Here is a 21,782-nt window from a genome sequence, read left to right on the forward strand (position 1 = left end):
TATTTGTATCCATGTTTATCTCATCACGACAACTCACTTCAGGAACTTAAAGCGGTATAAAACCCTGACATAATATTCAATAAAAAAAGGTTTTCCGACTTTTTATATTCCATACGGTTATCATATTTGCTTTTGAGCATAAGTATTATTATTCATTTAGAAAATACAAGTTCCCAAAGTACAGTTTTTTTGCTCTGAGAGCAGACTTTGCATTTTACTCATAACTGATTTATTAATCTTGAATTTTAAGCTTTCTGAGTAGCTGTCTGTGTTCAGTAGAGTCTGCACAGTCAGAGAATGTGTCACATTCCTCACTTGATACAATTAAGTTAACACAAGATAACATTATCTCCAGTTCAGATGCGCCCAGCTTTCTCTGCACTGAGCATGTAAGTCCTATGTTTAACTAATTGAATGCTGTTCTAGTAAAAAAAAACGGTGGTAGTAAACAATATGCTGTAAATAATCTTTCAGAGCAAAGGAGAAATGCTGGGTTTCATACTGCTTTAAATGCTTTACAAATCTATTCACTAATCAGCATTAAAGAGTCCTCAGGATCCTGTGCAAATATGCTGCCCTGTGCATCCAGGAATAAAAGAAACAGTGGACAAACATACTTATGGACAAAACAATTCCCACACTCAGTGCGGTAGTAGAGCTTCTCACCAGTGATGAGAGAGGGATAAGCGGAACAGAAAAGGACACCCGAGGTGAAAATAAACTAATGAAAAACAATTGAATCCATCTTCCTTCTACTAAAATGACTTAAGATATTCCACGGTTTTATTTTATGTTTGAATCTACTTTTTAAGCGTTTACTCTTTTTATTGTTTTTGCTCAATGATACATTCATTGAAGTATGTCAGAGCTAAAATCTATGAACTATTGACCATTATTATCTCTTTCCTGCTCTCAGAAGCCATTTTCTGCTAGGAAAGTGTTTTATAGTTGGATTTTCTTATTAGTGAGGGTCACACTGTAGTCTTAGACAGGAACTGCCACTTACATACCGGATGTTCTTTCAGGCAGAGAAAGAAAAAAAAGGAACTCAGCATAGTTATTTGTGTGCTAGGCACTGTACATACCCATGTCTATCTCATCATGTCACTTCTGGTATCCTTGAACAAGCCTGTTAATGGCCGCTGCACTCCACACTTCATCCTCCTTACTTCAGGCCATGTTGGAGAGATGGAGAGCAGTATGCAATGGCCCTTTCAGGTTCACTAAAGGTAAAGCTACGTTTCACTGACCCTTACTTATCACCTGTGTGAACTCTCTCATCCATAACAAGACATAATTTCCACTCAAAAACTTTTCCAACATCAATATGGCTTTTCATCAGTGTGAGATCTCTCATGACACAATATGGTTTCCATCCCTAAAAAAATTCCCACACTCAACATAAGAGTAGATCACCAACATGAGATTTCTCATGATTGACTAGCCGATATTTCCGTGCAAAACATTCCCCACACTTAGCGCATGAATACGGCTTCTCACCAGCGTGATATTTCTCATGACGAACAAGCTGACATTTCTGTACAAAACATTTCCCACACTCAGCACATGAATATGGCTTCTCACCAGTGTGAGATCTCTCATGTATCACAAGATATGATTTCTGTGCAAAACATTTCCCACACCCAGCACATGAAAATGGCTTCTCACCAGAGTGAGTTCTCTCATGTTTGACAAGCTGGGATTTATGTGAAAAAACTTTCCCACACTCAGCACATGAATATGGCTGCTCACCAGTGTGAGATCTCTCATGGATGACAAGCTGAAATCTATGTGCAAAACATTTCCCACACTCAGCACATGGATATGGCTGCTCACCAGTGTGAGATCTCGTATGACTAACAAGATATGATTTCTGTGAAAAACATTTCCCACACTCAGTACATGAATATGGCTTCTCACCAGTGTGAGATCTCACATGACTGGTAAGAGCTGATTTCTGTATAAAACATTTCCCACACTCAGTGCACAAATGTGGCTTCTCACCAGTGTGAGATCTCTCATGCTTGACAAGATATGATTTCCATGAAAAAAATTTCCCGCACTCAGAACATGAATATGGTTTCTCTCCAGTGTGAGTTCTTTCATGAAGGACAAGATAAGATTTCTGTGAAAAACATTTCCCACACTCAGCACATGAATATGGCTTCTCACCAGTGTGGACCTTCTCATGTATGACAAGACATTTTTTCACTGCAAAACATTTCCCGCACTTTGTACATGAATATGGCTTTTCACCCCTGTGAGATCTCTCATGACTGACAAGATATGAATTAAGTCTAAAACCTTTTCCACACTCAGGACATTGAAAGGGCTTCTCCCCACTGTGATATCTCTCATGTATGACAAGCTTCGATTTATGTGCAAAACATCTCCCACACTCAGCACATGAATAGAGCTTCCCACCAGTGTGCAATTTCTTATGTCCGACAAGCTGTGTTTTCCATACAAAACTTTTCCCACACATGGAACAGGAATAAGATCCTCCAGCAGTGGGAGATCTGTACTGGGTATGAGGCCCGTCAGGGTTAGACAGGTGATGAGAGTCTAGGGGAATAGTTGGGGTGACCAGGAAAGCTGCAGGAGACTCTTCTCCAATGACATCATAATCCATTGTACAGTCTGTGGATACAGAGAGACGAGTCTCTGAGAGGTTCCTGATGCCAGGACTCCACGCTGCAAATAGAAAAACATCATCACTTCCTGTTAGAGAATTCTGATTAGAGAATGGGAGGAACAATTATAATTAGGGATGGTCAGTGAGCTGCTGATAATTCCAAGTTGATGCAAAGTTTATGCAGATAAGAAATGGACCAGATGCAGCAGCTGCATAACTTTTCATATAAATTAGCATACAGTTTTCACCATCTCAGAGTTATAGGCATGTCACCGACTGTCACTAGTTATCAGCCTGACAGAGAAATGTGATCATTACAGGCAGCCAATCACATGACAATAACTTTCCCCTGTGTTCTCCATCTATCAAATGCATTTCCTGACAAATCTGATTATCTGCATACAATTTGCATTTTATTTGCAAAAAAGTCAGAGTTATTTGTATTCATTGACCCCCCCCCCCCCCCCTACAGCTAAAGTATTGGCCATAGGTGGAAAAGCAGTCAATTATAGAGCTTGAAGAGACAATGGAAGCAATGTTTTACTCTTCTGACAACAGACCTATATGTACCTAAAGCAATCTGTGTTAACCTTCCTGGCGGTGCATTTCTGTCTGAAATTATGCGTCTAAAAGCGGTAAAAAAAAATTCAAGAATTTTAGTCCTCCGATTCTTAAAGAAAACCTGAACTGAAAATTAAAAGTCAAAACAAACATACACAAGTCATACTTACCTCCCGTGCAGTCTACTCCTCAATCTCCCAAAAACATACAGATAAGTTAATTGGCTTCCCCCTAAAATGAGCCCTAGACTTTGATACATGCACTACACGATAGACATATGACTATGGTAGGGACTAGATTGTGAGCCCCTCTGAGGGACAGTTAGTGACAAGACAATATACTCTGTACAGCGCTGCGTAATATGTCGGCGCTATATAAATACTTAAATAAATTAATCTCTTTCTCCTCTCTTGCATCCTGTTTGTCCACTGTGATCAATGGAATTCTCTGTCCTCCATTTTGAAAATGGCCATTACCCCATAACAGCTTTCTGGTCAGCATACTGTAACTGTAACATTGCCCACTTGAGCCATAGGGATACTGTACATGGCACATCAGTTGTCCTCTCAGTTATAACTGACAGCAACTGATATATATATATATAACTGACAGCAACTGATATATTTCAGTTCTGACAAAATGTTGTCAGAACTGGAAGGGATTATTCACACACAAGAAAAGACTGCCTCTAAATGGTGGAGGGTATAAAAACCCCAAAATAATAAATGAATAAAATAATGAATTCAAAATGATCTCCAAAATTATGACAATTTATTAGGGACATATCCCTTCAAAAATAGATTAAAAACAGATACAATTAAAATCAATCTGTATCTGTTTTTAATCTATTTTTAAAGGGATATGTCCCTAATAAATTGTCATAATTTTGGAGATCATTTTGAATTCATTATTTTATTCATTTATTATTTTGGGGGTTTTATGCCCTCCACTATTTAGAGGCAGTCTTTTTTCTTGTGTGTGCATATGCTTTTTGCCTAGGTGGGCTTGTATTAGTGATCTGGTGTTCTTGCTCATTGCAACATAGTGGCTGGAAGGGATTATTGTCAGAAGAAAATGGTGAGCTTCTGAGAGGAACTGATGGCAAGGTAACTACGTAATGTACATTTGAAGTTGCCTCATGTGTTTATTTTAAATATTTTTTCACAGTTCAGGTTCCCTTTAAGTCATAACTCACCAACATATGTCACAATAAAAGCCCGGTAGACATTCTGCATATAAATAAATGACTGGAACACAAATTTGTTGACTTAATAACATTTATGAATAAACTGAAAAAAAATTGTAAAACTGTACAAATAGAGCAGGCAGAGAGTAGTCAAAATCCAGGCAGAGGTCGTGCAGGCGGCAGGCTGAAAGTAGTCAAAATCCAGACAAAAATCGGTAAGAGGAAGGCAGAAGCTCTTAGCTCAGAAGCAGTTGGGAACCAAATGGCTATATTGTTACTATCCTGTGCTTTCAAATGAGCTTATCTGCCATCTCTGCCATGGCAGTCAGGTGACACAGGGGAGAGATCAAATTACAACTTGTGATTAGAGACAAATGAGGAGGAATTAGACAGGCGAAACTCTCTCTCAATATAAATATATATCTGTGTTTTCCTTCTTCCCTGTTCGAAACTTTGGGTCCACTTTAATTATTTCCCCCCCACCCCGATGACGTCACGACGCACACCGCAACTCAGCCATCCTGATTTGCTGCCGGGGATCCTCAGAGAAAGAATGGAGGTAGGGGGATCCCGGTGGCCGTGGGGGAGAAAAGAATGCGCAGGAGCTTACCGCTCCTGGCAGAAATATCTCAGCATAAGCCCAGTTCGGTATTACCGCCAGGGGGGTTAAGATGGCCAAACATTTGTAGATTTGGCAGCCAAACGACCATCTGATTCGATAATTAACAAATCTGATGAAAATTGGTGCTGCCAAGAGCATGCCCGACTGACAATTCAACCAATTTTTGGACCAAAATTGGTTGCATGTGTGACGTTCAACCCTGCGATCCTGTCTTACTCCAGTACCATCGGGGAATAATCACCTCTGATGGCTTGTAAGACTGAGCGAGCTGACGTTAACGATGGCTTGAAATACGGTGAACAGGCTGATGCCAAAGATGGGTCGCACCGCTGCTGACCATGTGACATATGTGCAGTCACCCTCCAATTCCTGTTCACTTTGCCGCAGTTTACCATTCAACCTCAGACCCCGAGGGAATCCAGAAGGCATTCAGCACTGCAGGCAAAGTAACCTTTTGGATTGGTCACTAAGTCCACACACATAGTATGTCTGATCCTCCTGCTTTAATACTTTACTTATCTCTGCACTCTTCATCCTCATTCACACCCCACGTGGTAGCCGGTGTATTGCACATAAGGTATGACGTCACTATGCAGCAACCATGTGGGTGTGAATGAAGAAGTGTGCGGAGACATCGGCGGATAAGTATTAAAACATGGGCATTTGGGAGGGATGCGGCCTGGGGCAGCGAGGCGACGAGATGGCGGCACTAGCCCAATTCCAGAAAAGTCGATTAGTAATCAGCCTGTGGATTATGGCAGCCAACAGATCTCTCTCCAATCACATTCAATCAGAGAGAGATCTGTCTCTTGGTCAGTTGGCCGCCATCATCGCTTGATGTATGGCCACCTTTATGTTTGTAGAGCAATGGGCTTTCACTTACACATTCATATTACCACTTTATCCTCGTGTCACTCAAATGCCCCTTGTAATGTACCTTTTTCTGTCTCTAGTTCCTATTTGTATAAATAAAGATACAGTGACGTTACACAGCACTAAATAATAGGAGCTGCGAGATAAAGGAATTATCCATTTATGTCATTAAGATCCACTACCGTATGTTTCGGACCATAAGATGCACTTTTTCTCCCCAAAAAGTGTAGTCAGTGCGTCTTATGGTCTGAAGGTGTCCTGTGGTGCTGCTGTCCCTTCTGTCCCTGTGTGACCTCTGTCTCCCTGCCTCATGTCACTTCTGTCCCCCTGCCCCGGTAACCCCTGCCGTTTCCCTTCTGCAGTTGGCGGGCCAGTGTCCACCTGCCCCCTGTCCCCAGCGGCCTGTGTCCTCCTGTCCCTTCAGTCCCCAGCGGCCTGTGTCCCCTGCCCCTTCAGTCCCCAGTAGCCTCCTCAGTAGCCAGTGTACCCCTGCCCCATGTCCCTTCTGTCCCCGGTGGCCTTGGCCCCTGCCCTGTGTTCTTTCTGTCCCCAGTGGCCTGTGTCTCCCTGACCCAGTGTCCTTTCTGTCCCCGGCAGCAGGTGCCCCTCTGCCTTTTCTGTCCCCGGTGGCCGGTGCCCCTGTGTCCCTTCTGTCCCCAGTGGCCTTTACTCCTCTAGTAGGTGAGATCCTTACCAATTGGGTTAAGGATGCAGCAGCAGTCGAGTCCCATGAAGAACAGGGATTGTTCCCATGTTCACGCCAGCTCCAGCCTCATAGGACTCCGTTCAGGCTCCAGATGCCAATCAGGTGGTGACGCTGCGAGGACACCATTGCTACTGAGCGAGTGCAGTGATTGGCCCAATGACGTAGCCATGGTCCAGCCTCCAAGACAGCAGGTGGCTATTGGATACTTAACCCAATTGGTAAGTATCTCACCTACTAGGAGGGCAAAGGGGGACACAGGCAGTCAGGGACAGAAGGGAAATGGGCTGGGGGACAGAGGCCACACTGGGGTGGCCAGATGGGGCAGGGAGACAGAGGAAACACTGGGATCAGATGGGGCAGGGGTACACAGGCCACCCTGGGACAGAAAGGACATCGGGCAGCGGGACACAGGCCACACCTGGACAGAAGGGGCAGGGAGACACAGGCCTCACTGGGGACAGCAAGGACATGGGGCAGGGGACACAGGCCACAATGGGACAGAAGGGGCAGGGAGACATAAGCCACACCGGAAACAGATGCCATGATGGGGCAGATGCCACGCTGGGAACAGATGGGGCAGGGAGACAGATGCCATGCTGGAGACAGAAGGTACACAAGACCGGGGGACAGAGGCTACACCAGTAGATAGGGAGTGTTAGGTAAGTATTCAAGATCAACTGGAAACATACAAGGATGTCACCTAAGAGAACATTTTTATTTAGACTTTAATTTATATTAGTAGAGGTTTAGGGGGTGGGCTTGAATTTAAACATTGTGGGTAGATAAGAGTGAGAAATCGGACTAAGGGGGGTCAGGGAGTGCTGTTATGTGCTGTTATGAGTAAGGAGCAATTCTTGGGTTTTCATCCTAGTGCTCCAGTTGGTCTTCCTAATATAGGTTGGGGGATGTACGAACCTATTTGTACACCCTTTGTACGGGAATTAAGTAGAGGAAGTACAGTTTATGTACAGTTGAAATTATGTCGCCAAGCTGGTTTTCATGAGTTAGTAGGTGTATGAAGCCTGTTGGCAGAGGTGCACTATGGGGTTTTCCAATATTATTCATAATCTGGGTGTATTTCTGTATTTGGCGTAGTATTTGATGGACCTCACAATTTATATTGAATGTGTAAAGGGTTGTAATAGAGGCATATCGTTTCATCATCATCCTACAAGTTGGGATGTTATTTGTGATTGGCATATGCACCTGCATGATGTAGTGGTAAGCTAGTATGAGGGAGGCGTTGCATACTATATGTAAAGTGGGAGAGATGTCGTTTGTATTGCTGGGTGTATGGGGGAGGGCTGTGGCGTGCGAACGTATTGTTGTGTCGCCGGCGAGTGGGGCGCCGGGAGAGCAAAATGACGGCCCTGCTTCCTGCAAAACTCTGCGGCGGCGTTAAATTTTATTCCCCCTCTGAGTTGCAACTCAGTGGGAGATGTAATTCAGGGTCCATCAGCCACTGGAGCCCCGAATTACTCTTACGTGCCGCACACAGTGTAACATTGCTGCTCTGAGACACGTGGTTTCGAAGTCCAGCGGTGAGCTCCGTGCACCGCAACCACCTGCCTCATGCGGCGTCTGGTTGGCATGGTTACTGATAGAGTTTAGCCATCATTGGCACATCTAGCAGTGGGTTGGGACATTCAGTACTGCTAAAGGAAAAGGGAATGGTCTGATCATCATTAGCACCAATGCTGTTTGCCGTGGTCCCACTGATCTGACGGAAACTTGGCTAATGAGGGTCGGTTGCCGAGGAAATGGGGGACAGAGGTTTACGCCAATCTGGTGGCTGAGGGCAGGAGATGCTGATGTCAGGAGACACAACGTCACAGTGGCATGCTTAGCGAGTGATGAATACGGAGATTGGCAGATAATTGGAACAATCATATATAAGGGATGGTGGTGACGTAGCTAGATGTATGCTATGACTGGTCACGTGGGGCGGAAGAGAGGATGAATACGCCATAGCGTACAAACATCTCCCCACTATAGGAATGATATGTTGGCATCAAAAGAGTAAAGCCAACAGGAAGACATTGTGCTGCTTTTGATTAATAATACTGTGAATAAGAGGGAAGGGGAGGGGTAATGCACATGTATGAGTTTGGAGAATATTGGTTAGCTGTGTCCGGCCCATAGCCCCTGATTCAAATGACGAAACGCGTTGGGCATGGCTTAAAGTGTACCTGTGATGGACCAAAATAAAAGTTTTATACATACATGGGGCTTCCTCCAGCCCTCTTCAGGCTTATCAGTTCCACGTCGTCTGGCCGTGCACACTCCCCCGTCACGCTCCTGTAGCCGGAAGCATTCTATGCCTGATAACAAAAGCGCAATGGGGCGTGTGTGCAGTACGCGCCGACTGCCCGAATTGCAGAAAAACAGAGGAAGTCGGAAAAGGACCAATTCGCCTGAAGGGGGCTGGAGGAAGCCACAGGTATGTATAAAACTTTTATTTTGAGCCATCTCAAGTACACTTTAGGGTCAGGAAGTGAACAGATGAAAGTGCTGGAGGAGACGTCCTCCCATTGATATACTTGTATTTACTGACGGTTTGTAAGGAATACTTTTTTTTCATTAATAAAATTTTATATAGTTTTATACAACGTGAAGTTTTTTTTACTTTATAGGAGATATTCTTTGGTTGTGAAGCTATATGCTCTGAGCTGGTCAGGTGCCTGGAGTTTGAGGTGTGAGCCACCATTGCAATGCTAACCGAATGCCTGTCACATCATTATTATTGTAAAATGTACAGTGACTTATCAGCTTACTACAGGTTGGAAACTTACTGTGACCAATCTGTGTACAGTAATATAGAGTGCATTGGCTGCAAAGAGGGTTGAAGACACTGACACTGAATGCAGCAGGGATGGATACAACCACACTGGGCTTACCTGCAGCGTGCTCCAAAAATATTCCACAGTTCAGTCAGGTAGAGATGAAGAGAGATGGGCACAGCTGCTAAAATACCCTTTATTAGTGGCTGGGTAGACACAGGCAAGTTACAGCAGTGGGGGGGGGGGGGGGTGGATAGCGAAATCTGACAGCTGTTTCGCAGGGACTAGCCCTGCTTCATCAGAGGTCTCTGATGAAGCGGGGCTAGTCCCTGCGAAACAGCTGTCAGACTTCGCTATCCCCCCACTGCTGTAACTTGCGTGTGTCTACCCAGCCACTAATAAAGGGTATTTTAGCAGCTGTGCCCATCTCTCTTCATCTCTACCTGACTGTAATATAGAGTGCCCTTTATTAGCTTATTACAGACTGGTAGAACTAATTTAAACCACACACACAGTAGATTTCTATCACTTGAAATTATCAATGATTATAGCTAAATGTGATAATTAAGTGGCATTGTATTGCTGCTGCGAGATGTAACAGTTGCTTCCCACTCCTTCACCACCTCCCCTCTCCAAAGAACAGAACAGGGAACTCCAAAGCCATCAGGATATCTGTACTGTTGTTAGTAAACTGTCACCAAACACAATCAAGAATGATAATTTAAGATGACAAAAATCTAACAAGAACATAGCATAACCCCCAATCAGGCCAGTCTGTGAGCAGCGACACAGTCACACCAGCAATAAAGATACACATTTATTCTATATTTACTGCTGATTACTCACCTGTTCTGCCCTCTGTAACATTGTCCTCCTCTTTACTTGTCATCATGTCACCCTCCTCCATAAACTGCTGGTCACTCCTCACATATGACTCTTCTTCCTCTTTACATGTCCCAGTCATGTTACCCTCCTCTATAGACTGATGATCACCCCTCACATGTGTCTCATCTTCTTCCTCTTTAATTGTCCTTATCATGTCACCCTCCTCCATAGATTGCTGGTCACTCTTCACATATTTGCCTTCTTCCTCCTCTTTAACTGACCTCATAATTTCACCCTTCTCCATAAACTGCTGGTCGCCCCTCACACACATTTCTTCATCTTCCTCTTTAATTGTCCTCATTATGTCCTCCTCCTCCTCCATAGACTGTGGGTTACTCCTCACGTATGTGTCATCTTCTTTCTCTTTAGTTGTCCTCATCATGTCACCCTCCTCCATAGACTGTGGGTCACTCCTCACGTATGTGTCATCTTCTTCCTCTTTAGTTGTCCTCATCATGTCACCCTCCTCCATAGACGGCTGGTCACCTCTCACATACATCTCATTTTCTTCTTCTTTGATTGTCCTCATCATGTCACTCTTCCACAGACTGCTGATAACTCCTCGCATGTATCTCTTCTTCTTCCTCTTTATCCACAACACTTACATGTATCAGTTCTCCACCCTAAATTAACAAAATGAGAGCAATTTAAAATTGTGAACACAGATAACAGCATATACAGAAGGATAATGAAATACAGTTTGGAGTCTATGGGGACCCTCAGATCCACCTAACAGTGGGGGGTGGCGTGACCTTCCTGTGGACAAACCTGAGTAAAGAGGATATATCTCTCTGGTGGGTCTATGTTGCTTGATCCATGTGTAGGAAACACACACACACACACACACACACACACACACACACACACACACACACACACACACACACACACACACACTGTGTGAATACATTGGCTCTGTGTGATTATAAGATGATGGGGGACCAAGCTAGACAATCCCAGGAATAAAGAGGACCTGTACATCTTTCTGGTGGGTTTTTGTTACTTGACCCATCTGTAAGAAACACACACACTGACTAAATACATTGTCTCTCTGTTTATCAGATGATGGGGGGTATAGGTGGTTACTTCCGGTAATAAAGAGGACTTGTAAATCTCTCTGGTGGGTTTATTTTACTGGACAACTGTAGGAAACACACACTGATTGAATACATTATTGTCTCTATGTATTCATCAGATGTGGTACAGATGGGCAATCCTGGGAATAAAGAGGACCTGTACACCTCCTCTCTGGTGTCTTTCAGTTACGGGTTATCTGCAGGTTACACACACACCAACTGAATTCATTGGGCTTGATTCACTAAGACAAACAGCATGCCTTATCAGAGTTGACATGGCTTATCAGAGTAGCAGTAGCAAGTGCTACGAACTTATGCCTGCTAATTGGCAATGACGAGAGCTCCACTCATCCTACCCTGAGCCCCTTCGGGTCCAATCACTTTAAAGGACATTAACTCAGCACTTTGATTGGCCCAATAGGCTACCTGTCAAGTTTCCTGTCAAGTGACAGGCAGCTTATTGGGCCAATCAAAGTGCAGGGATAATGTCCTTTAAAGTGATTGGACCCGCAGGGGCTCAGGGCAGGATGAGTGGAGCCCTCATCATAGCCAATTAGCAGGCATAAATCCGTAGCGCTCACTATGCTACCCTGATAAGGCATGTTAACTCTGATAAGGAGTGCTAATGCAACTAGACCCAAATTCGTATTGTGATTTTCCGCAATTGCTCAGCAACCAATGCATATTAATGGAGTAGTTTTCACTGAATGCGGGTGAGCCATAGTGGTGTGGGGCAAAATATGGATTGCATGCTGCAGATTCCTGCAGCACACATCCGATTCCCCTTAGCAGCCAGTGGCAGTCGCATCCTGACTGCTGGAAGACTATCAGAAGACACCCCCGGCTATGTGCGACACGAAAAACAATGAATGCAGAATGCATCCGGCTAGTGGAAATAGGCCCTAATGGTTACTGGATACTGTCCCTTTGTTGTCCTTGAAAGCTCAACACACTTCCAGACCCACTGATTGCAATGATGTGTCAGCTTGTTAATTGAAAAGAGCCACAATAATCCAACACGCATACGGGCCCACATGCCATTAATGTTTTCTCCTAGGTCAGTGATCTGCAAACTTGGCTCTCCAGCTGTTTAGGAACTACAAGTCCCACAATGCATTGCAGGAGTCTGACAGCCACAGTCATGATTCATAAAGGCAAATGCATTGTGGGACTTGAAGTTCCTAAACAGCTGGAGAGCCAAGTTTGCAGATCAGAGAGCTAGCCGATATGTTCACTACTTGTCAATAAAATGCTTTTTAAACCACCAGCAGCTAAGAAAATACTCAAAATAATTTTGATAATACAAAAATGTAGGTGAAAAAGTACTATTTCAATTACTGAGTGCTGAAAAGTCATTTTAAGAGGAGATGAAAAATAATCACCTAGGAGAAAACACAGGAGAAAAAAAAATATGAATTGCATATGGGCCACAGACTAGTCAATCCTCATCAGTGCATGGCATGGATAAGTGTGGCGCTATGGTGTAGGACTTGAAACACCCAGAATTGCAGATTGCCCAGCAAGCTCAAGGTGAACCAGAACTCCTAGCAATGTTTAAGGGGCTAAAAAGGGACCAAAAAGCCCTCTTACTAAAATGTTATGCATAAAAAAGAACTTTGCCTTTTAAAGAGAATCTGTATTGTTAAAATCGCACAAAAGTAAACATACCAGTGTGTTAGGGGACATCTCCTATTACCCTCTGTCACAATTTCGCCGCTCCCCGCCGCATTAAAAGTAGTCAAAAACAGTTTTAAAAAGTTTGTTTATAAACAAACAAAATGGCCACCAAAACAGGAAGTAGATTGATGTACAATATGTCCACACATAGAAAATACATCCATACACAAGCAGGCTGTATACAGCTTTCCCTTTGAATCTCAAAAGATCATTTATGTGTTTACCTTCTGTCCACTGCTTCTCTCATGCACTGAACATTACAGGCTTCCTGCAGACAGCTCTGCCTGTGCCTGTGTTTGTAATACTCAGTATGTGTCAGCCAGCTACTTTCACAGCCAACAGAGGAGGATTTTTATCCAGCTCTCTTCTATCACTGATAAGATAGCAGAGAAGCTGCTGGCTTATGTAAATAAAACACACACTGGAGTGTGCATAGAGGAACAGACCAGCAGGAAGAGTTGGCAGCCTTCCAGACACAGGCCGACAAGTCTGACAGGGGAAAAATACATTGATTTATTACAGAGACCGTGATAGTACAAAGTGCTGCAGTGAGCCAGAACAGATTAGAATAGGTTTAGGAACTTGTAGGATGGTAGAAAAAACGTAATTTTTGTTACAGAGTCACTTTAAAACAAAAGCTATTTGCAGTTATTCAGGTTGGAGTGAATACCTGAGATGCCCCACAGTGCATCACTGCTAAATATGCAAATTGCTGCTTTGTTTTTATAGCAAGATGGCTTGCATTGCATTCCAGTGGTTCTGGAGGTGTGTTTAGCTTTCAAGGACAACAAAGGGGTGATTTACATATTCAGCAGTGATGCATTGTGGGACATCTCAGACGCACACTCCAATATAAATATTGCAAATACCTTGTTTTAATAAGGCACATTTCAGTTTTGCATGGCATTTCAGTAAGGAATATTTTTGGTCCCTTTTAGCCCCTTACACACTCTTAGGCGATCTGGTTCACCATGAGCTTGCTTGGCAATCTGTAACTCTGGATACTGTACCATAATTCCTGCAGCTCAAATGAAGGTAGACTGCACACCAGCAATTCAAGGGTGATGTGCCAGGTTTATAGGTTCCGCAGCATGGAGGTCCCACGGTTCAACAAAGAAGATGAAGACTGGTGTCGGTCTTCATCTTCTTTGTTGTCCCATAATTCCTGGTAATGCTCAACTCACTCTGACAGCAGATTAATGAGGATGTTCTACTTCTCGTGTGTCTCTCAGATATCAGAGGTGAGGTGGGGCCACTGCGATGGTCACTAGACTTCTCAGAAGGAAAAATCTGTCTGAGAAGAGTAAACATTAGGTCATGTAACACTGATAGTCCCAGAACCCTCCTCACCTCTCCAGTCACTTCTAAGTCTGCTCTCAATAAAGCAAAACAAAAGTTTGCTTTCCTAAAACAGAAAGAATTTGCGATAATTCAGGTTGGAGTGAGCTTGAGATGTCTCCCAGTGCAACACTGCTGAATATATGCAAATTAACCATTGTACCCTTAGAAGCTAAACACACCTCCAGAACCACTGGAATGCAATGATGTGTCAGCTTGTTAATTTGTACAGAGCCATAATAATCCAACATGCATACAGACTGTTTCGGATTGTTTGATCCTCATCAGTGCATGGCATGGATTAATTTGGCTCTATGCAGTAGGGCTTGTAACACCGAGAGGCACAGACTAACCAGCAAGCTCATGGTAGACCAGAACTCATTGGAGTGTGTAAGGGACTACAATGGTCCTAAAAGCCCCCTTACTAAGATGTTAAGAAAAACAAAAGTTTGCTTTCCTAAAACAGAAAGAATTTGCGATAATTCAGGTTGGAGTGAGCTTGAGATGTCTCCCAGTACAACACTGCTGAATATATGCAAATTAGCCGACATGGCCCGACCCGACATGGACCGTTCTGGACAGGGCATTTGCGCCACTGCAGTCGGACGTGGTGTCTGCCGGGACTGCTGCCCTCAATAAAGCAGGGGGTGTTTGTCCGATTGGTGTAACAGACAAGAGCCTGCAGTTAGCTGACTGACCACAAGATGGCGCATGAACTCCCCCACCAGCTGGAACTCCCCCACCAGCTGGAAGGAAAGCTCTTCTTTCTGAGCTACATGTATTGTGCCAAAAACAATTCCGGGCGCGACCCAGTCACGCTTGGCAAAATAAACGATTCTGATTCTGAGGAAGTGCCCAGAATGTCCTCTATGCTGTACAATTCACCACTACAATATTTGTCCTCCTCACTATGTGCTTCTCCACCACCCCAATCAGGGCCGGATTTACCATAAGGCACTAGAGGCACGAGCCTGATGATGGAAAGGCGGCTAACTCCCCTTCCAGAGCGCCTCCCTGTTTCCCTGTGCAGAATCCTGAGCAGAGCGTAAATGAGAGGTTACTCACCCAGCTCTCAGCATTCCTCTGATGAGATCTCCCTTCAGTTGGGGGCACCGTACATTAATGCTGAGGTTACCTCTGGCTACCTAATGATAAAAGACACTTGTAGCTGACACAGCCAGCACACTTGTGGTGCGGAGGGGGTTTGTGGCTTCATGAAGGTGCAGTCTAGGAAGCCAGTACATCTGTGGCGTAAATCCGGGCCTGACCCCAATACTTGTCCTACCTTCCCCCTTATGTGTTCCTCCCTCACCCCAATACCTTCCCCACTATGTGCTCCTCTCAACAATGAGCTCTCTCCTCACCTCAAAACCTGTCCTCCCCACCCCAATGCCTGTCCTTCCATTCCTCGCTATGTGCTCTTTCCCTGCCCCAATACCTGTCCTCCTCTCCCTCATATGTTCCTCCACTATCTATCCTTCCCTCCACCCACTGTGTACTTCTTCCCCATCCCAATATCTGACCTACCCTCCCCCACTATGTGCGCCTCTCTCACCCCAATACCTGTCCTCCCCTTCCTATGTGCTCATCCCCTCCCCCACTCTGTGACAGTGTGCTATATGCGATGTATTAGTTGCAGGCGGCAAAAATGGAAACAGAATAAAGCAAACTTTCACCTCATCCTTTGCTGCCAGCACGAGCTCTGCTCTCAGTAGTATTTCCGCTCTATAACCACTTCCAGTGTCCTAGACGCGCTTCGACCAGAAGGGATTGATCACAGGAAAAGCAGCGAGCATTGGGCTGGGAATCCCACTGTCCCAGTGACACTGTAGCGCTATAACAGGCTGCTGGGGCTGGGATACAGGACGATTTGCTCCTTCCAACTTCCGGGCTCTCTCATCACCTCCTCTCTCTTTGGTTCTGTATTTCCGGTTTCTGCGTTCCAGCTGATGGAGGAGTTCAAGCGCCATCTTGTGGTCAGTCAGCTAACTGCAGGCTCTTTTATAGAAATTATAGAAAGAAAGATCACCCGGGGAGTATCCGGGAGTAGCTAAGAAGCTGTGGGCCCCAGTGCAAGTTTTACATTGGGGCCCCCCAAGCACTTTATACTTAATTGATACAATGCACCAAAATTTGCCAATGGCCACTACAGTGTCAGAGGTGCAAGAAGGGGATGGGGAGCAGTTGTTAATGATGACCACTGTTCAAAATATCTATAGAAGTGATTATTATGAGCACAGAACCAACAGAGAGCCAATACTGTGGTTGAGGGAGGGCCCCTCTGCAGTCACAACCTCTGCACCCCTATTGCTACGCCCCTGCTGGGAAGGGGTGTGGCAAAGTATAAGGGTGGGGCCAATATAATCTAGGTGTGGCCATGATCATGTCCCAAACTTGTGACACTCTCCCACCTTCTGTGGTGCTGTACAATGTAAGGGATTATTTAGTGACTCATCTGAGGCCAGTTAGTAACTTGACCATGGGCAGATTACCCACAAGGCACCCGAGAGGGAGGCATATAATCCAGCAGTGGGTCTCATGAATAGCAGCACAGTAATACCGCTTGTAGGCTTCACTGCAGCTCCGCAATATCATCTCTCCTTCCTTGTCCAGAACTCCAGATGCTTTAGTCTGCGTCACTCTCCAGCAGTCAGAGACCCTCAGATCACATGATGAGACGCTGGCTAATGGAGAGTGACGCTGACCCAGGCAGTAAGGATAAAGATGTGGCACTGCAGTGGAACCTTCAAGTGTTATTTCTGTGCTCAATTTCAGAGATCTTACCTACATTGTGGGTGGGGGGTCATCTGGCTACCTATACTGAAGTAGGGAGTCATTGGTTAGCTACGGTCATGAATTTACCTGTGCAGTATACTCGCAGTGGAATGAGGAAGACAGATTGAAAGTTTGCGTTTTCCTGAAGTTCCTGCTTGCATTCCTGGCATCCCTGCAGGCGTGAAACGGACAGCTCCCTCTGATAAATCCATTGCACAGGACGGAAGTCCGCGCACACGTGTTGAAAGGCGGAGATCCGCACAGAGTATCAGTGCTATAAGGTGGACACGCACAATCACTCGGTCTGCCTACGCCTCACAGATGTTATTAGTTTTCTGTTGCCAGCTCATTATCCTTGTTTCGCATGTGTGCAGGAAGTAGATTCTGGTTGGCTTCTAGGAGGTGTGGTTGAGTGTGATTGTCTGGCTGTAGTATTTAAGCTTTAATTTTTTCCTCAGATCTCAAAAGGTTCTGACCGACCTTATGTGTAGGTATGTGTCGGCTCTGCCTGTTCAGTAAGCCAGCACTAATTCAGTAGGAGACCTTTGGCAAGTCTCCCTTACACTGCTACTGCCAATAGAGCGCGCCCTAGTGGCTGCTGCTCTGCTCTGGCGCTTTGAGTCCGCAAGGAGAAAAGCGCAATATAAATGTTATTTGTCTTGTCTTTGTCTAGTGTGCATAGGTAGTTAGACAAACGATTACTCCAGGGTTCAGCTGGTTCCTAGGGCTGCACGATTTTAGGTAAAAATTGAAATTGCGATTTTTCTCTAAAAAAAATTGTGATTTCGATTTTTCCACGATTTTTTTTCAAAGAGGATGTTACCCACATGGAGTACTTAAAATGTACCCTTTTACAATAAAGGGGTAGATGCTGAAAGAATGTTGGACAGCAGTTCTCTAAAATACACATCAATGCAACAAAGCACACTGTCCTTATCAGGATATATGTTACCTCGCAGACAGGGCGCAATCTCTTTTCAAGCTGGATTTTCATGTCCTTCTGACATGTGACACGGAGGCCGGTCATTGGAACGGATCAGTGCAGAGAGGCTCTTGCTGGAGCTGCTGATTGATTCTCAGCATCCGCCTTCCGTTGCACCGAGGAGATCCAGTGATTGGGCAGAAGCAGTGCATATTTATGATCGTTAATGAGCCGGGCAGCGGTGGGCGGATCCACTCGAGCGAGCGGCACACAGCTTCACCAACTGCTGGATAGCGATGGAATGACTGCAGCGGTAGGCGGAGCTATACAAAGCGTACAGCTCCGGCTACCGCTGCAGTCATTCGAGTGCTATCCAGCAATTGAAGCGGTGTGCCGCTCACTCGAGTGGATCCGCCCCCCGCTGCCCGGCTTATTAACCATAATAAATATTCACTGCTTCTGCCCAAGCGGCGCAGCGGTAGGTGGGCCAAGCGTACAGACAGCGGGCAGCTGTCTAAAACCGAGGAGAGTGACGATCACCAGATCGTCTCCACACGAACCGCAGTTTCGGTTTAAAACCGGAAAAACGTGCAGCCCTAGTTCCTGCTATATAAATTTCCTTGATATGTTTTATTTTGCAAGCGGCACTTTAATACACAATATTTCAGGTAAGCTGCCACCGTTGATTATAGGGACAAGAGAAACCTTTCTGTCTATTCTAAGCATGTGGATAAAATGGTTAAAGCGGATCCGAGATGAAAAACTAACTATAACTGATAACTGATAACAAGTACTGATACTGATAACTATAACAAGTAACTTGTCTATATATCTAATCTAAAGTTTAGATAGTTTACAAATCTAGCTGCAAACAGCTTCAATAGAAAGTGATTATTTCTTCCAGTGATACAATGACAGCAGCCATGTTGTTTGTAAACATTACACACAGCAAGCTTATATGCATCTTCAGCACTTATGCTGCATACACACTTGAGATAAAAGTCTCTGGAAAAGGCAAGATCACAGACCAATTTTACCCCATTCCGTGTAGTATGAGAGCCATACTCTACACAGTCTATTCTATGGAGCTGCACTCCCCATCAGATAAAATCTTTGCAAGATGCTGCACACAAAGATGCCCTTACACATTCAAAAGATCATTATCTGCAAAAGATCTCTTCCTGCAATAGATCTATTCCTGCAAAATGCATTCATAGTCTATGAGATCTGCAGATCCTCATACACACCTTGTTTAACAGACTTCATCTGCATATCTGGCAATCATCTGCAGATCTGAAAATCCATCCTGGTGGATCTGATCTGCAGATGATCTGCAGATGATTGCCTGCTAAACAAGGTGTGTATGATGATCTGCAGATCTCATAGACTATGAATGCATTTTGACGGAATGGATCTATTGCAGGAAGAGATCTTTTGCAGATAATGATCTTTTGAATGTGTACGGGCATCTTTGTGTGCAGCATCTTGCAAAGATTTTATCTGATGGGGAGTGCAGCTCCATAGAATAGACTGCGAAGGTATGGCTCTCATACTACATGGAATGGGGTATAATTGGTCTGTGATCTTGCCTTTTCCAGAGACTTTTATCTCAAGTGTGTATGCAGCATTAGCCTGTGAAAAAAACCTAATCCCCCTCCTCCTCCCCTCTGCCTCCGAAATCTCTGGCTAGTAATACCTCCCCCTCCTCCTGCCCAGACTGAGCTCCCATGAGCCCTTGCTACTGTCTGAAAATGCCAAGGCTCTCTGAAAACTGTGGGCGAGGCTTGTTTAGTTTATAGGGAATTAGAGTATTAAAACAAAATAAAAAAAGTATTTGGCTTGAGAAAAGCCCTATAAACAATAGGAAAGGAACACAATTATACAATGAGTAAAAGTTCATCTCGGATCCACTTTAACACACTCTAATCTGACTGAAACAATACAATACTAGTAACAAATCTTTGGAAAAGCTAGGAATTATTCTGTGGTGCTAAAATCAGGTACATAGCCATAAGAATGACCTTAAAGCATTTTATTTTAAATGCAATATAAATAATATGTACAGGAAATTATTATAATTGTGAAGACAGTAGCCACAGTATAAAATAAAAGAGAAAACATAGAAAATGAATGCTTAATGATAATTATTGAGTCCATGTGGGAGTCCAAGAATCCTTTGTCTTTAAGAACTCATTCAAAATGGAAGCTAGCCATGGGTTCTTTTGCTAGTTTCAAGTCCTTAGGTGATGGTCAAAACGGAGAACTGAGCTGCACTTCAGCCGCTTTTGTAGAATGCTGCTCTGGGGGCGTGTGTGTAGGGGCGTGTGTGTGGGTGTAGGGGCGTGTGTGTGTAGGGGCGTGCATGTGTGTGTGTGTAAAGGGCGTGTGTGTAGGGGCGTGTGTGTGTGTGTGTGTAGGGGCGTGTGTGTGTGTGTGTGTGTGTGTAGGGGCGTGTGTGTGTGTAGGGGCGTGTGTGTGTGTGTAGGGGCGTGCGCATGTGTGGGGGGGGCGTGCGCGTGTGGGGGGGGGCGTGCGCGTGTGTGTGGGTGTGTGTGTGTTGGGCGCGTGTGTGTGTGTGGGGCGTGTGTGTGTGTGTGTGGGGGGCGGATGTGGGGGGGGGGGGTGGGTGTGGGGGAGGCGTGTGTGCGCGTGTGGGGGGGCGTGTGTGTGTGTGTGTGTGTGTGTGTAGGGGCGTGTGTGTGTGTGTGTAGGGGCTTGCGTGTGTGTGTGTGTGTGTGTGTGTGTGTGTAGGGGCGTGCGTGCGTGTGTGTGTAGGGGCATGTGTGTGGGGGGGCGTGTGTGTGTGTGGGGGGGCGTGTGTGTGTGGGGGGGGCGCGTGTGTGTGGGGGGGGCCGCGTGTGTGTGTGTGGGGGGGCGCGTGTGTGTGTGTGTGTGGGGGGGCGGATGTGGGGGGGGGGGGCGGGTGTGGGGGGGCGTGTGTGTGTGTAGGGGCGTGCGTGTGTGTGTAGGGGCGTGTGTGTGTGGGGAGGGGGGGGGGGGCGTGTGTGTGTGTGTGTGTGTGTGTGTGTGTGTGTGTGTGTGTGTGTGTGTGTGTGTGTGTGTGTGTGTGTGTCGCACACAAATAATAAATAGAAAATTCTAAACCTTTAAAGAATATGGATCACATCAATACCAGACATGGATAAGGTGTAACATTCCATTTTTGGGAAGTTGAATACCGGGATTGCGGCTTATGCCAGTTTCATAAAAGGGGTATGTTGATGATCAGCAGGAAATTAGAGCTCAACACTATACTTTTTATATAGGTTAAAAGTACAGTATCTCTTAAAAAGGCAAAAATAATAAAATAGTTATGGAATATGGCAAGGACTCTGTCTCCTGGGTGTCAGCCTCCTCCTGTGCTGTAGGCTTCTCTGGCAGCAGCAGAGCCAAATGGTCCTTTTCAGGCTGGTATTCACATCTCTGTGTGAGATGCCTGACTGAAGGATGCTCTTTTGTTCCAGGTAATTAAAGAAAACACACTGTCAAAGTAGAATCTTGTATCTAACTTGAATAGACAGACCCCAGTGCTCTGCCCCTACACATGCAATATGAAGTGTAACATGAATCACAATCAGTGCAGAAAACTGATTGATATTGAGTTTTTTTTCACAGGTCATCAGTGACAGGAACAGTTAGGGTTAGGCATCAGGAGGGTCATTTTTGCAGGGGAAGGGAAAGTTTAGGCACCTGGAGGGTCATTGGGTTACGCACCACCAGCGGGGGGGGGGGGGGGGGAGGGGGGG

The 21,782-nt window shown here is 45.1% G+C and overlaps 1 protein-coding gene across 1 annotated transcript in view; it reads right to left on the reverse strand.

The window, feature by feature from the left end:
- Nucleotides 1–16,222, reverse strand: part of LOC137562624 (zinc finger protein 585A-like) — an 82,814-nt gene extending 66,592 nt beyond the window's left edge. Inside the window, exons 1-3 of the mRNA XM_068274144.1 lie at nt 16,016–16,222; nt 10,210–10,871; nt 1,526–2,694 (exon numbers count right to left, since the gene is read on the reverse strand). Coding sequence (XP_068130245.1) covers nt 1,526–2,694; nt 10,210–10,816 — 1,776 coding nt within the window. The 5' untranslated portion in view covers nt 10,817–10,871; nt 16,016–16,222. The remainder of the gene's footprint in view (nt 1–1,525; nt 2,695–10,209; nt 10,872–16,015) is intronic.
- Nucleotides 16,223–21,782: the final 5,560 nt, after the last annotated feature.

The sequence above is a fragment of the Hyperolius riggenbachi genome, chromosome 3 (genome assembly GCF_040937935.1).
Source record: "Hyperolius riggenbachi isolate aHypRig1 chromosome 3, aHypRig1.pri, whole genome shotgun sequence".
Lineage (NCBI taxonomy): Eukaryota > Metazoa > Chordata > Amphibia > Anura > Hyperoliidae > Hyperolius > Hyperolius riggenbachi.